At 39.6% G+C, this 16,015-nt stretch overlaps 1 protein-coding gene across 4 annotated transcripts in view; it reads left to right on the top strand.

The window, feature by feature from the left end:
- The window catches only part of ATP8A2 (ATPase phospholipid transporting 8A2), a 347,289-nt gene that overhangs the window by 193,709 nt on the left and 137,565 nt on the right, over nt 1–16,015 (top strand). For all 4 annotated transcript variants that reach the window (XM_039356441.1, XM_039356458.1, XM_039356469.1 and 1 more), the window contains exon 27: nt 1,624–1,734. In XM_039356441.1, coding sequence (XP_039212375.1) covers nt 1,624–1,734 — 111 coding nt within the window. The remainder of the gene's footprint in view (nt 1–1,623; nt 1,735–16,015) is intronic.

Genomic DNA, 16,015 nt, shown 5'->3' with positions numbered 1-16,015 from the left:
TTTATATGCTGTCCATCTCCAGTGACTTTGGGCAGCTTACAGAACATAAATCATTATCACCTATTTAAGCTGAAATTGGTGGGAATTGTTCTTTAATTTATATAGAGACCAGATAATTCTGTTATTTCAATATTACCTAAGTAAGTGTGTTTGTTATTGCTGAATCTGCCAGGAATTCCTGAAAGTTTACAGTCCCAAGATGATAATTAAAACATCCATAGTAGGGTTGGTTATCTGCCTCTGTCTATCAGTCAACCCAAATTTGTAGCCTGCCCAAGCCCTGTCAGACTCTGGCTGTGAACAGTAGAAAAAAATAATAAGTTCAACATAAACAATTAAAACTAAAGCAGTCAGTTTCCTGTGATAGACCCCATAATTAGTTTGAGCAAAAGACTGTTTTAACTTGCTTCTAGATACAAGTAGGGCTGAGGAGTAAATGTCACCTTGTGAGGCTACTACAATACCAATTAAAACATATAGAATAGTAATATAGTGATTTACTAGATCAATATAAAATTATATCGTAAAAGCAGTCTAACCGATATCCAGAATTCTACACATTTGCCTGTAATTTTGTCAATGTTTAGTTAGGAATAAATCCCACATGACACATATGCATTTAATATCTGACTACTGTTTTCAATTGAAAGGGATGCTATCCAGTTCCTTTCCACTACACATTGATTGTTGGATAATCATGTCAGCACATAAAACCCTCTAGAGCTGTGTCTTTTAAATATCTTTAATCACTGCCATATGCCACTGCTCTGACTATCAATTTTTAAATAACTATCTGTCTGTCTATCTATCTATCTATCTATCTATCTATCTATCTATCTATCCATCCATCCATCTATCTATCTCAAGCACACCTATTTGTCCTGCCTCCTATTTGTCCCTCAAAATCAATCTTGTGAAATGGCTGAGACAGAGTGAGTGACCCAAAGTCACCAAACTGGTTTTCCCACCTAAGGAAGATCTAGAACTCACCATCACCTGGTTTCTAGGCCAGCACCTTCACCACTATACCAGACTGACTCTCTTCCCAGAAAGCTCACAAATTTAAGGTAGCTTTAAGCCAGTATACACAAAGAAGAGGCATTATGAGGAACTAGAAGCATAAGAAGATAAAAACTAGTTTTATGAATTTTTATGAGGGCAGGTTTGCATTATGTATCTCCTGCTGCAATGTATTTTTTCCAATTACATATGGTATGGAATTAAATCTTGTCACAAGATCATGATATAACGTTCTGAATATCCAAATGCCTAAGAAAAGTTATATTGAACCACAACAAAGATGCATCTAGTTTAGTATCCCACATTAGCCAATCATCTCTTTATGGGAAACCCACAAGCAGGAATTCAATAGCATCATGTTACTTACAGTAGCTACTTAAATTGGGACATGTGCTGCACTCAGAATGGATAATTACTGAAAACCAATAGCATGCCCCATGTTGAATGTTTCAGGCATGTAGATATAAAACTATGGTAGATATAAAACTTTAAAGTAATTTATACTAAGTTAAGGTCACCAAGCAATGAATGGTCTAGAATTTAAACATAATTTAAGAGTTGGCAATAATTTGATGGCACACAATTGATTTTTTTCCCCCCTAGTTTTCCTACTTGGAGAAGCTGTTACTTGTCCATGGAGCCTGGAGTTACAATCGAGTGACAAAATGCATACTGTATTGTTTTTATAAGAATGTGGTTCTTTATATAATTGAGGTAGGTAACATTAGCCTTTTTTTGTTTTTCTTCCTTCACTGATTATAGCGACAGGAAATGTATATACTATTGAAATTCTCCTGTCTGTTTTTCTGTTTGCAAAATGCTGCATTATAGGGCAACAGTTTTTGAATGAAGGTACCTCAAATGGGGTAAATTAAAGAATGCATCCAAAATCCAGGACCTATGATTTCTGTGGAATCCTCTAGAATCTTCATACAGTTTATTTACAAAGTTGTGGCCGCTGCAGTCATGTGATCATGATTACCAACTTCACTTCCTAGAAACCCAAAGGTTGTGAGGTGCAAGGGTAGTTGGGAGAGAAATATCCCTAGCCTCTTTCCTGCCTCTCTTTAGCCCCTACACATAATTGGCTGGTGGCAAGGCTCAATGAGCTATCAGCAATTGGCTGTTTTAGAACCAAGGCCAAAAATTGAAATGTCTTGATGGCAATGGGTAGCAAGGGAAGAGCAAGGGAGTAACTCAGGTGCCTGCTGGAGAGATGGGTGGCTGGGAGGTGCCAGTAGCTGGCAATCTTCCCTCCCTGCAGGGAGGAGGCCCTTGGGGACAAGCAGGATTAGGGAGGAGAAGGAAAGGGAGGCTTCACCGAAGCTCTGCTGAGGAGCATGAGTGGAGTGGAGTACTATATTATATATTATAATATATATCCTACCTGTATTATATACAGAAAAATAAATGGCCCAAGGGGTCATGATGTGTACCATATTAAATACTGGGCAACAGCCTGCTTCAGGTATTCAACACTCCATGCTGGGTTGCTTACATGAGTGGAATTCCACATAGTAGCATGTGAGCAGTTCTTCAGAAGATACGTTGATCAGGTTGTAAGGTATGTTGTAAGGTATGTTGATCAGGAATTATGTTAAGCAAGGTTAAATTCTATCTCAGCCACAAACAGATTAACTCTATCCATTCATGATGAATTGCAGAGTACTTCTGAATTTGTTCAACCTGATTTTGGCAATATGGAGATATTGGCACCATGCATGCTTCTCTTGACCCTTTGTAAGTTCAGGAGGTTCAGGTTATCTGAAGCAGAATATGGCTCTTTTCTTCCCCATAATAATTTTGGCACAGCTTTGAAGCGAGGATACTTCTCTGGATATAACACAATCAGTTATTTTGCTGTGATATATAACCAAAGGGCACCCTGGCTTAATTAAGGAAATATCATAAGAGGCTTTTGTCCCTTTTGGGGACAAAACAAATCCCTGTTGTTAAATATAGATAGCCCTAGTATAGTACAGTATAGTACAGTACAGAACAGAACAGAAAGAACAGAACAGAACAGAATAGTTCTTTATTAGCCAAGTAATTACAATTGGATTGGCAATTTGGTTGTTAAGCAAAGTAATCACTAAGTAAAACTGTGACTATGCTTATGATCTACTTTGGGGGATGAAGAAGGTAGATGAGACCTTAATGAAATTTGCGGATTGATTTTTCCTAATTTCAGCTAAATCATGGCCACTTCATAGTTATTTAAAAACAGTGAAGGGAGTAGCCTTCTAATGGCACCATCAGTTATACATTTCGGTCCTCTTTACCTCCACTGTTTGGAAGTGTTTTGGAATAATCTTTGCCTTAAAGCTTTTATATTTAATCAATTTTATAAAATATGAAAGCTGGATATACTGTTGTACAATTGAGGTAAGATATGGTATCGGGAGATGATCTGATCATAGCTTCTATATGCATATAGAAAATAACTCTAATTTCCAGATTTATGCTTCAGGTTTCTTTTTGACTAAATACGTTTTGAATAATGTGTAGTTTTGCATGTCATGATTCAAAATGCAGTTTCTAAGTCAGAACGACTTTTCTTTCTCTCCCACTAGCTCTTGCAATTAAAAATCCAAGCTCAATAGGTATGATAAGTATGCCAAAATATTTTCCTTTATTGCTAGCTGTTCTCCCAAGGTAGAAATCACCAAGCAAAGCAAATTATGGTGCTATAAACAAATCCACCACTGCATGTCATTCGAAGTCCATTTTCCACTCTTGAAACAAAGGATTGATTTCTTATATTTCATCTCAATGTTTTTTTTCCAAAGAGAAAATCTTAACAGTTATCTCAGTTTTCAAATTTATCGAAACTGTAGCTTTATATTACTTTCACTTCAATATTGTGTGTTTCTGTCCCCCATAAAATTAAAATGCCGCTTCCATTTACTTTTGGAGGTTTTCTAGCTTCTTGGGAGCCTTTCCCAAGAAATTCAGTTCTAAAATAGTAAAGGATCAATATTCTCACCCAGTTCCAAACATGCTGTTTATGATATCTTAAGTACTGCCTTTTTTTTCTCCTTTGGTTGTCAGCAACTAATGACCAGCTACAGGAATGTAGCTGGTCTTTCCCCTGCCGGTTTAGAGGGCTTTCCTTGGATTGAATGGAAAGACCGCTGTCTCCATGATCGACAAGGCACCTCTCCTGTTCATCACTCCTTTGGGGCAATTTTAGGCCCTTTTCAGGGCCCCCAGCAGGGCGAAATCGAGCATGGAAGGCAGAGCCCTGCCTTCCTGTGTTCCGTTCCGCCATAATACAAACCGGAAGTCTCTACCACTGAGTTTTAGATTACACCATGAAAATAACTCACTTAGCTAGCCATGTTTTTCTACTTAACTGTGTGGGAAGCTCCTTCTTGCTTCTTCTTGACCAAGATAAATTGGAATGAGTGCTGTGGTAACTGAACCACAAAAGAATACCATTCTTAAGGTGATTCATGTCTTTTTGATTCTTCTTATAAAAGGGGACATTGTTCTAACTGATGAAGTTTGAGGATAGCCAGAAATTATAGAAGGTTGATTTTAAAAAAGAACAAACTAGGGTTAGATAAACAATGAGAAATGTCTGACAGAAAGGGGAGAAATCTATGCCCTCTGAAATCAATGGGGTCCTATTTCAACTTATTTCTCAAGCCATTAAAACATGTAAATGTTTACTCAAGAGTGGCAGCTCCTAAAATCATTTAAAACAACTGAATTTTTGTGCACATCAGCACATGTTTTTGAATATGCAGTGAATTTTATACTATAATTGCATTTTTTATAGTTCTTTATTAAGGATCAGGGACATTTGGGGTTCTTCCTTGATTATGATCACATGTAAGTTGATCTATCTAAATATCTAAAACAGAAAGGTAAGAAGTCAAGAATCAAAATAAGCTTTGGTTTTAATGTAGTTTTATCTCGACATATGCTTGATTCAACTATAGTCTGTGATAGATGGGATATAGCCTACTTTACCAGTTAAGTTAGCTTTTTACACTTCTGTCTCCAACTAGTCTAAGGAAGAGTTCCAAGCAGCCTTGGCAAAACTGTCAAAAGCTTTTAAGAATTTGATCTAGCCCTACAAAATAAATGTTAACACTTGCTACCCAGCATTGGATTATGATTTGGTTGTGGGATGCAATGACTAAATCAAACAAGGTGAGTAGTAAGGGCCGAGATCAGACCAGTCCATTATAATAACAAGCAGGGGTGCTGCAGAATATAATAATAAAAGTCAAGATAGTGACTGCATCAATACCTACTAAATCACCAGGCAAGACTGGTGGGATGGGTAACATAGCTTTGACAGGAGCAAAAAGAGGTAGGGGATCGGTCCCATCTCATCACTAGGACAGAGACCTTGGAAACAAGCTCTGTTGCCATGGAGAAACATTGGAAGCAGCACTAAGAATCAGAGGAGAGGGGTATGAAAAGGAGTCCTCCAGTGTCTGTTAGAGGCCCCTGCTGGACTTCTACTTTTCTATACTTAGAAAAGTATACTTAGTGAGACCTGGCTGGGCCAAGAGGGAGGTGTTCCTCTCTCAGAGATGTGCCCAGACGGGTTTCAGATAATGCACCAACCGCGACTCCAGGGAAGGGGTGGGGGAGTGACGATTCTTGTCCGAGAATCCTTGAGACCTCGCAGGATCCCTGCCCCAGAGGTTGTTGGGTGTGAGTCTCTTCTCTTGAGGTTGGATTCAAGGGTTCAGTTGGGCTTGTTGTTGACATATCTGCCTCCCAGCTATGTGACAACAGCCCTGCCCGAGCTGCTGGAGGGGGTAGCCGGGTTGGCGGTGGAATTCCCCAGGCTTATGGTGCTGGGGGATTTCAATCTGCTGTCACTCGGCAAATCCTCCAGTGTGGCTCAGGAGTTCATGGCTTCCATGACAACTATGGACCTGACCCAGATAATTCAGGGTCCAACCCATAGGGGAGGATACACGCTCGACTTGGTATTCCTCTCGGGGCAGTGGAGATGTGATTTCGATTTAAGGGGTATAGTTACTTTTCCCTTGTCATGGTCAGATCACTTCCTGTTGAAGTTAGATTTCTCGGTCCTACTCCCCCACTGCAGGGAGGCGGAACCGATTAGGTGGTTCTGCCCCAGGCGTTTAATGGACCCAGAGCGGTTCCAAATAGCACTTGGGGGTTTTCCTGATTCCCTCCTCCGTGAACCGGCTGAGTCCTTGGTCGCTGCTTGGAATAAGGCGGCATCAGGGACGTTAGATCGGATCGCACCTTTGCGACCTCTCCGTGATTGTGGATCCCGGAGGGCACCTTGGTTTACCGAGGAGCTACGGGAGATGAAGCATCAGAAGAGACATCTAGAGCGACGCTGGAGGGCTAGTAACTCCAAATCCGACCGGACACTTTTAAGAGCCTATATTAGGACTTATTTAGTGGCGATACGAGCGGCAAAATGTTCACATTTTTCCGCTCTTATTGCGTCTGCAGAATCTTGCCCCGCCGCCCTGTTTAGGGTAACCCGTTCCCTACTTAACGTTCGGGAAGCCGGGGTGCCCTTACAGGGTAGGGTGGAAGAATTTGTGCAGGTCCTATCAGACAAAATCGCTCGGATTCAGACGGACCTAGACTCCGATTGGGCAGGGCCTTCTGAGATGACTGGGGCAGGTCTTAGCCCAGTTTTATGGGATGAATTTGAGTCTGTGACCACTGAGGATGTTGACAGAGCGGTGGGAGCGATGAGCGCCTCCACTTGTTTATTGGACCCGTGTCCTTCCTGGTTGGTCTCGGCCGCCAAGGAGGTGACACGAGGCTGGCTCCAGATGTTGATCAACGCTTTGTTGAGGGAGGGGTCTTTCCCGCAATCCTTGAAGGAAGCGGTTGTGAGGCCCCTTCTCAAGAACCCTATCCTGGACCCAGCTGACTTAAATAACTTCCGTCCAGTCTCCAATCTCCCCTTTTTGGGGAAGGTTGTAGAGAGAGTGGTGGCGCTCCAGCTCCGACGGTCTCTGGATGAAGCGGATCACCTAGACCCTTTTTAATCTGACTTCAGGCCCGGCTTCAGCACAGAAACTGCTTTGGTCACGCTGATGGATGATCTGTGGCGGGCCTGAGACAGGGGTTATTCCTCTGTCTTGGTGCTACTTGACCTCTCAGCGGCTTTTGATACCATCGATCATGGTATCCTTTTGCGACGACTTGAAGGGGTGGGAGTGGGAGGCACCGTTTTACGGTGGTTCTCCTACCTCTCTGGCCGGTCGCAATCGGTATTGGTGGGAGGGCAGAGGTCAACCCCGAGGCCCCTTGAATGCAGCATGCCGCAGGGATTGGTCCTCTCCCCCCTCCTATTTAACATTTATATGAAGCCGCTGGGTGAGATCATCAGACAGCATGGGGTGAGGTTTCATCAGTATGGTGATGATACCCAGTTATATATCTCCTCCCTGAGCTCTCTCAGTGAAGCGGCTGATGTAATGGGCTGTTGCCTTGAAGCCGTGAGGGTCTGAATGGGGGTTAACAGACTCAGGCTCAATCCTGACAAGACCGAGTGGATTTGGATGTTGCCTCCCAAGGATCATGTTAACTATCCAGTGTTGACTCTAGCAGGGGAAAATATACCCCCTTCGGAGCGGGTTCACAACTTGGGTGTCCTCCTTGATCCACAGCTGAATTTGGAACATCATTTGACGGCTGTGGCTGGGAGGACCTTTGCACTAGTCCGTCTGCTGCACCAGTTGCGACCCTACCTGGACCAGGAGGCTCTCCTTACAGTCACTCATGCCCTTGTCACCTCACGTCTGGACTACTGCAACGTGCTCTACATGGGGCTACCCTTGAAAAGTATTCAGAGACTACAGTTGGTCCAGAATGCAGCCACGCGAGTGATAGTGGGTGTTCCTCGGTACACCCATGTTACACCTATCCTCCGTGAGCTGCACTGGTTGCCTATTGGTCTCTGGGTCCAATTCAAGGTGTTGGTTATTACCTTTAAAGCCCTATATGGCTCAGGGCCAGGTTATTTGCGAGACCGCCTACTACCTCATAGTTCCCTTCGTCCGGTTAGATCCCACAGGCTGGGCCTCCTTCAGGTCCCGTCGGCCAAGCAGTGCCATTTGGCGGGGCCGCGGAGGAGGGCTTTCTCTGTGATGGCGCCCACATCTTGGAACCAGCTCCCCCCGGAGATTAGGACCGCTCCCACCCTGTTGGTTTTCCGTAAGCTGCTTAAGACCTGGCTTTTCTGGCAGGTCTGGGGTTTATAAAATCTGACCCCTGGATGACTGTTATTGTACTGTTTGTTTTGTCATGTTATATGGTGCTTTTATTGTTAGCTGCCCAGAGTCCTGCAAGAGTGGGGCGGCTTATAAATTTTAAAAATAAATAAAATAAATATTCTGCATAGTGGATATTGGATAGAGTGGATAGAGGCCATTAGGTTTCTTTTTTTGTGTATTAAAATGAAAATTGTAAAAAAATAGCTTTATTTGGCTATATTTTCTGTAGAGTATATGTCATGTGACAGAACATGAAAAATTTAAGGGGTTAGTGAATAAATACTATGAATTGCAAAATCTGGTCATATCCTTAACTCAAGAACAGAGTGATTGCAGAGGCATGGACCAAATCACTGACCTAAATGGCAATAAAAATTATCTCTGTTAATATTTAGGCAAAGATATTTATAACTTAAGAAGTCATTGGCATAATTTAAAAAATATCTCACTTTAGTTGGAGAAACTGATCAGACACCTTGCATTCTGGCCCTTAATCTGTCTAGCTACTGTCTGTTGATGGACAATTTTAAAATTTCTGCTGTCCCTTTCCAGGATTATTTATTTTAAAATCAGATTGAATACAAATAAGCAGCATTTTCAAATGGATTATTGTTCTTTAGCTGCCGTGAAGCTGGACATATGGCTCCTTTATCTCAGTAAAGCAAAAGATTACAGCAGTCTTCCACAATCTGACACTCTCCAGATGTTCTAGGTCCTATAATTCCCAAAATTCCCAGCTTGCCCTAGGATCTATGCTGCTGGGTATTCTGGGAGTTTCACTTTCAATTAAAACAAGATCAGAGAAAATTCAATGATAGTACTATAGTGAAATTTGTGAATTTTAAGGAATATAATATGCTATGTCACCAAAGCCTACATCTTCACATCATGTATGATAGTAAAAGAAATGATCAGAGTAGTTCATCTTTTATTTATTCTCCTCAAAAAGAATAGAGCCTGCTTGGGAATTTAGACACTTATATTTCCTGATAATATTTGGCATCTAGCACCCAGCTCATTACATTCCTTGTCCCATAACAGGCTCATTCCATCCAGAAGGATTTTAAATCCAGGCTTAAGATCACTTTCATTTTAAGAGTTATAAAATTGTACCTTCAGAAAAATATTAATCTAATCACGACATATCTGGCATAATATAAAGTGTTATTTGAAAGACAGGAACTTAATATCAGAGACTTCAGAGTTCTTAAATATCAGTTAAGATAATTCTTGTTACACCACATTTTTAAAATAATATATTTCTCCTTGAATGTAAATCATATAAATATAAACCATATAAATGAATTTGCAATCTGACAAAAAGAATTAAGTGACAGACTCATCCAAAAAAGACTCTCTGGCATATTGGACTAATTAGGTTGTAATTCTGTCATTTAAGTTCAGAAGCTTTTGCCATTGCAATTTTGTTTTAAAATGTGCTGTCTCAGTAGCAAAGCTTAGACAAGCTTAGTAAATTGTGCAGTTTTTATTGAGACCGAGGAGGAAAAAAATAACATTCATTTCAAGCCAAGTATTATTTTGATGGATTAAATGGAACTGCTACGAAAACAGATGGATCAGTTTGAAAGGGCAAACGTCTTGTGAAACAGATGTATTGGTCTGGGAAAAGAACAGTGTTTGCTAGCTGAGACCCTCAAATGTGTCCACTTGCAAACTTATAGGGCATTGATGCATATAGAGATTTAAAATTTTCAGAAATTTCATAGCCAACTGGGGGAAGTTACTGTAGTCTTATCCCTTGGGAACTTATTTTACTGTCATTTATAACTGTCTTAGTGTTTCAAATTGTATTATATGTCAAAATAATGAAAAAGCAACCTTTTGATAAGAATTTCATTACCCTTCTGGCTGAGAATGTTGAGATTTGTAGACAGAAACACCAGGGGGCCATTTGGTTGGTGAAGGCTCTTACAAATACACAAAAGTACATTGTATTATGAAAAGGAATTGTCCTTTGTCCTGCTTAATTTTTCTCTGCAATAAGAGCATACAAACAGAAGAAGGATTCTGTGGAAATGAGCCAATGATTCATCCAATTCAGCAATTTGTGCTGTCTTGTGGAACCAGACTACATTCAGCATTTTCACAAATAAGTATCCCTTTTCCATTGTTGCATCCTAGCAATTGGTATTTAAGTGTGCTGTGATTTAAAAAGCATAAACTATATCAAAACTATAACTGTGGATAGAATAGCATAGCAACAATTTTTCCAATCTCCTTTAAAAATTTTCTAAATTAGTGTCCATCACCAATCTGAGAGCAGGGAACTCCACAATATAATTTATACATCATATTAAAAAAATCTAATAAAAAATCTAATAGATAAACAAATAAGCATGTACTTCCTTTAATCAGTCCTATGTCTTCTCATATTTAATTCAGTGGGTGACCTCATAGTGGTCTCTTGGATTCATACACATGGATTTCCCTCTACAATATATTACCTCCAAATAAGTTCTGATTAAGAGGAAATGTTGGTATCTCTTCTGGGTCAGGTCTTAGGAGAGTATCAGCCATATCTCATGGAAGAGCTGAAAATGAGCTTTTCTCCAAATGTGGAAAGAGCGATTACCCCCAACTCCTCCTTCTAAAGTGGTAACATAACTCTCATTGCAGAGGCAAAGAAGTATTGACCATCTGATAACATAAGAGGTAGATATCTAGGTGGAGGTGACTTCCTTGGCAAATTTCAAATAAGCTGTCTATGACTCTCATTGTTCAGGGCAACTGGAAATTGCCCAATATATTTTGAGTCTTCACTATATAACTCCAGAATTATGAGCTATGAAAATATTGTCTTAAGCCTCCTATTTTACTTGTACTGCTACCCTAAGAATCCTGATATAACCTGGATGAAAATCTGGACTATCCTGCTATTTAATTGCTTTGCTTCTGTCTCTCCTTGTTGTTTTTCTTAAGCTTTTGTCATCTCTGCCTAAAATATCTTCCCGAAGAGATTTATATCTCTGGTGGCTATAAAACAGGCTACAGTGTGACATTAACAAGTGGCACCAAGTCCATGCTCCTTTTATACCTCTCATTGCACATTTGGAATTGATATTTTTCAATTTGGTTGTTATTCTCACAATTCACATGCTAGGAAATAACAGCATCCTGGCTACCCAGCTCAGCTGATCTCAGTTAACACCAAAAAATACCTGCAATGACAATTACTGACATCAGATTCCATTAATTCTAAGGATAGGCCATGCACTACTTAAAGACAGTTTACTTTCTGCTTGCATCCGTGCTATTTCAGAGAGACTTCAAGATTCATTTAGGAATGAGATCTTTCTTCCCAACAAGATATTTGCAATCAACAAGCTTTGTTACAACTAGCCAACGAACAGTGCCCTCTTCCATAGGCAGTCCACAACTTAACATAATCAACACACTTGGTTATCTCACTGTTTATCCCAGTTCTGATCAACGTAACATAAAAATTCCCAAATATCACTCTTTCGGAGACTTTAGCCATTAGACCTAGTTCCAAGGAATCAGAAAGTTCAGGAAGAGGAGGAAATATCTCAGAAGAACACTGTTTCTCATTGGCCAGCCTAAATTTGGCCATATAACAGCTCTGGGTATTTACTGTATATCTCCAGTGAGTAAATTGTCAAGATGTCTATGGAGATTCTCAGTCATCCAGGCCATGGTTGTCCCAAAGGTATTTTTTCAAGAGACAACTGAACTTTCTTTGTTTTTCCTTAAAGACATTTCACTTCCCATCAGAGAAGCTTCTTCAGTTCTGACTTTTGTCATCTCTTTTGTCAAGAATTACCTGCTTTACATAATATTAATGGAGTTACTTAAATGATTAACACGGGGTAGTCAACTTTGGCTTAACACATGATAAGGAGCTGATAATTTTCTTTATATCTCTATTCTTTACATTTAACTACTTTTGATAGTATAATGTTTTTCATTAAAAAAAATCCTTTGGAATTGGGACTGGAGCCATAATAAATGTTACAATTGTCTTCAATTTGTTACTAGACTAAAAAAAAGACCAGTTGATGATAAAACGTGCATGATAAAAATCAGCAAATTATTCTTTTCTAAACATTGCAGACCTAGATTTCTTTTAAAAATTATTTTTATTCCTTGTACCACAGTGAAAAACTAATTCAATCAAATGCTGACTAATAATCAAGCCAACTTTGCTAATTAACCACCAGAGATGTTATTTTATTTTGGGATTTTATAAAAGCATATTTTAACCCAGTTTTGAAATGCAAGTTTAGAAATTAGAGCAAAATGAGGAAGTGATATATTCTCTTAGGGTGGCAGAAAAATATCCTTTGTTCAATACTCAGGATGGAAAGCTTCAAGGGGCAGGTTGCTTCACATTAAGTCTTCTCTCTTTCATAATATCTAGTAATCCAAAACGTATGTTTCTGTGATGTGAATTTCCAGCCAGTTTCTGTGATGGACTGTGTTTTTATAGAAATTTCTGTTTATTATAGTAGCTGATTTGCTATCTGGTTTTTCTTAATTGGCTCTTCTCCCCTATTCCTTCCCCCATGTATCATGGTCTTCTGGCAAACACAGGAGGGCTTCTGCTTGTAATAAAACTCTGGCTATGATAGAATATGCCAGCATAGCAGTTTCTGAAAGGAGAAGTGGATACCTCTCCTTCCAGAAATGTGTGTACTGTACATGCACTGAGATTATAATTTTTTCAACGATTTTAACCTTATAATACATTGTGTAGGCATGTATGGGGGGGGGGCTTCTAATATTTTGAGGGATTTGAATACATGTGCAGTTTGGACAGTAGGTTGGACATCATTACTAAGTAACTGCTGTAGTAGGCACATTCAGTTCTAATGCAAGTATTACAAAAGGAAAACAGTAGAGGCTGAAAGAGTCAAATAACTTTCCCCAGATAAAATGCAACTACAGAGATGGATCTGAACCTGAACAAATAACAGATGCCCCCCTCCCTCGAGAAAACCTATTAAAAGTCTTCAGCCTCTGATTTTTCACTTAACTTTTCAAACCATAAAAGGAAAGGGAACAAAGCCCTGAAATCAAGATGCCTTTGTTCTGTCTTTCTCACTTCTTACCTCTTCGTCACATGAACTCGTCTATATTTTCTATTCTTACCAGACCTGCCTGTTCAATGACTTGTGCTCCACAAATGGCATTAGGTTCTTTGCTTAGTAAGAAGAAAGTCAGTGGCAGATACTTATGCCCTTTTTTCATAGCACTCAATGTAGGGTAGATGTCAAAGCACTGGTACCATCTACTCCATCCTCTTCTCCACCCTCAATCACAAATGTTCATTGGGAAACTCTCACCCAATCCCTTTCTCTCTGTTCATCCTTTCACAGAATTGTTCATGTGTTAGAGAAATAGGAGGAGAAAGCTTTAGGTAGGTAGGTAGGTAGGTAGGTAGGTAGGTAGGTAGATGATAAATTAATAGATAGATAGATAGATAGATAGATAGATAGATAGATAGATAGAGCCTTGTGCTTCTACATGCAACTCTTCTTAGTAGTGTATTTTTCACAATGGCTAGTGCTAATTTTGAGAAGATATTTCCCCACAATAAACTTTCAGCCATGTGGTCCCTGCCAATGTTTTATTTAATTCCTATCCAACATGCAGCATGCTCTAAAGCACCTTATACAGATCAAATAAGATTCAAGACTGGTATGAGTCTTGAAATATGAGCAGACAATGCACTTAATTGCATTCAGAAGCAAAACTTGAGACCAGTTCTATTTTACTTCTTGAATGTTCTAAATATAGAAATAAAACTCTCTGATCTATAACCAGATCTACATTTTTTGCAACAATAACTAGTTGGAATCTTGGTATGCAAAGAAAGTTTATTCAGTACCTCCCTCATTCAGCTTAACAGTTTCCTTAAGGAATTCATTTTCAACCACAGAGTACATACAGAAAGATTTGGTATATATGCAATACAGTCAAAGAAGTTACTTGGCGAGGATGTTCACCCACGTTTGCAGACAAACCTCACTTCTGGTGGATTGAGTATTCTTGGTCTCCCTTGCTGGCTTCTGTGGATCCAGTCAGCTCTTTCTTAGCTGCTTGTCTTTGCCAGCCCTGATTTGCTCTCCCACCATCACACACAGGGTGCTCCCTACTCTCCTGGACTTTAGTTGAAACACTATAATTGCTTCCACAGATAGGCCAATTTATTTGCTGGCCAATTCACCTTTTCTGATTCCAGGCCTATATTAGAGAAAAAACCCTGTCATCTATTCTCCTAATGGAGCCATTTTATCTCTTCTCTTCCTTTTTCACTTGTGTTTGATTTACAAGTTAGACTTTTTCACACTTTAAAGCTGTACTCCTTTCTCAGTTGAAATTTCTGTCTTGTTTTCCTAAGCTAAGCACTTCCTTTCTCTTTTTCCTAATTGTTGATTTCAGACTTGGTCTCACTGGGCCAAACTGGTGTGCTTTGACCAATATCCCTGGGTCTGCTCCTAGCTTAGTCTGTTCTTGAACCTCATAGTTATACACCTTTTCTCGTTCTAACTTTAATTTCCTCCTCTCATTTTTTCAGGATAATCTCTCTTCTCTTGTTTCAATTTTGTGTTGATGCTCCTTGATTAACTAAGAAATCCCTTATCTCATCCTGTGATCTAATTGTCTTCTTTCTTCACTTTCTCTCTGTACCCTATTTCCTCTTTTCTAACATCCTGTTACCGGTAATTAAAGATCCCAGACATGCAAATGCTAGCACCCAAATTATTTCCTTGATTCTTATAGGAGTTTGTGTACAAAAGGCAGAATGCAACTCTAATAAACCAAAACATCTTAAAATAAATAAGTTTTGCAAGAATAGATTACAGTACTAGCACTCCAGTTAAATAATTTCAACTGCTGAAGAGGAGTGTCAGGCTAAACCCAGGATTCAGTCTAGGTTTGATGGGATGAAAATAGAATATACAATGGTTGAACTCCCATTTCTCAACTACAACATCCTACTGTAACTTAACCAGCTGTATCCTTAAGCCAAACACAAGAACCGGTAGTAACTGTAAAATGAAAATGAACAAACCTGAGCATGATCTTAAGTGGCATGTTACATTTTCAAAAAGTAAGTGGCAGCCAAATGCAAGGCTTGTAACTGGAGGAGATACAGCCTTAAAGAACCCAGTAAATTTGTAAATTATAAGTCATCATTAACCATCAGATGACATAGCAAGCTGCCACATAACTTACCAATTCCTTCTTGCCAATCCCAAAAAGTTTGTGGGGAGAATCTGGCACTTTGTAAGGGTTGTGCTGTCCCCCACCATCTCCAGAATGAAAAAGAGAATCAAGAGGCATAAAGGATCCATTGAGATTACAGCAGCTCCATGCACTGTAACTTGAAGGAGGGCTTTCTCCCTTTCTCTGCATGCCTCTAGGTTATGATGAAAGGCATAGGGGACTGGACTGGGTGACCTGACCTTTACCTCATTTTTCTGAAAGACAAATGGCTATTTAAGTTTAAACCACATGCAAAACATAACCCTATTTGTTTGGGGTCATGATGGCACATAGATTCGTGCTTAGACCAGGTGATACAAGAGAACATGGTATTTTCAGAGTGATTTTATGGAGAACTTTCTTAATTAAAATTTAAGTTAGCCATAAGATGGCTTGATTCCAGTTTTAGGATTCTACTACTCCTTCCATGCATCACATCTGCCAGGATTCAAGCAGATCAGTAACAGAGAACTCATTTCAATGGTACCAGGATAAGACTGCTATCC

This window comes from Crotalus tigris, unplaced genomic scaffold (assembly GCF_016545835.1).
Source record: "Crotalus tigris isolate CLP2741 ecotype Arizona unplaced genomic scaffold, ASM1654583v1 scf7180000017573.2180621, whole genome shotgun sequence".
Lineage (NCBI taxonomy): Eukaryota > Metazoa > Chordata > Lepidosauria > Squamata > Viperidae > Crotalus > Crotalus tigris.
Note: the sequence above shows the minus strand (reverse complement) of the source record. Positions and strands in the feature narration are given on the sequence as shown.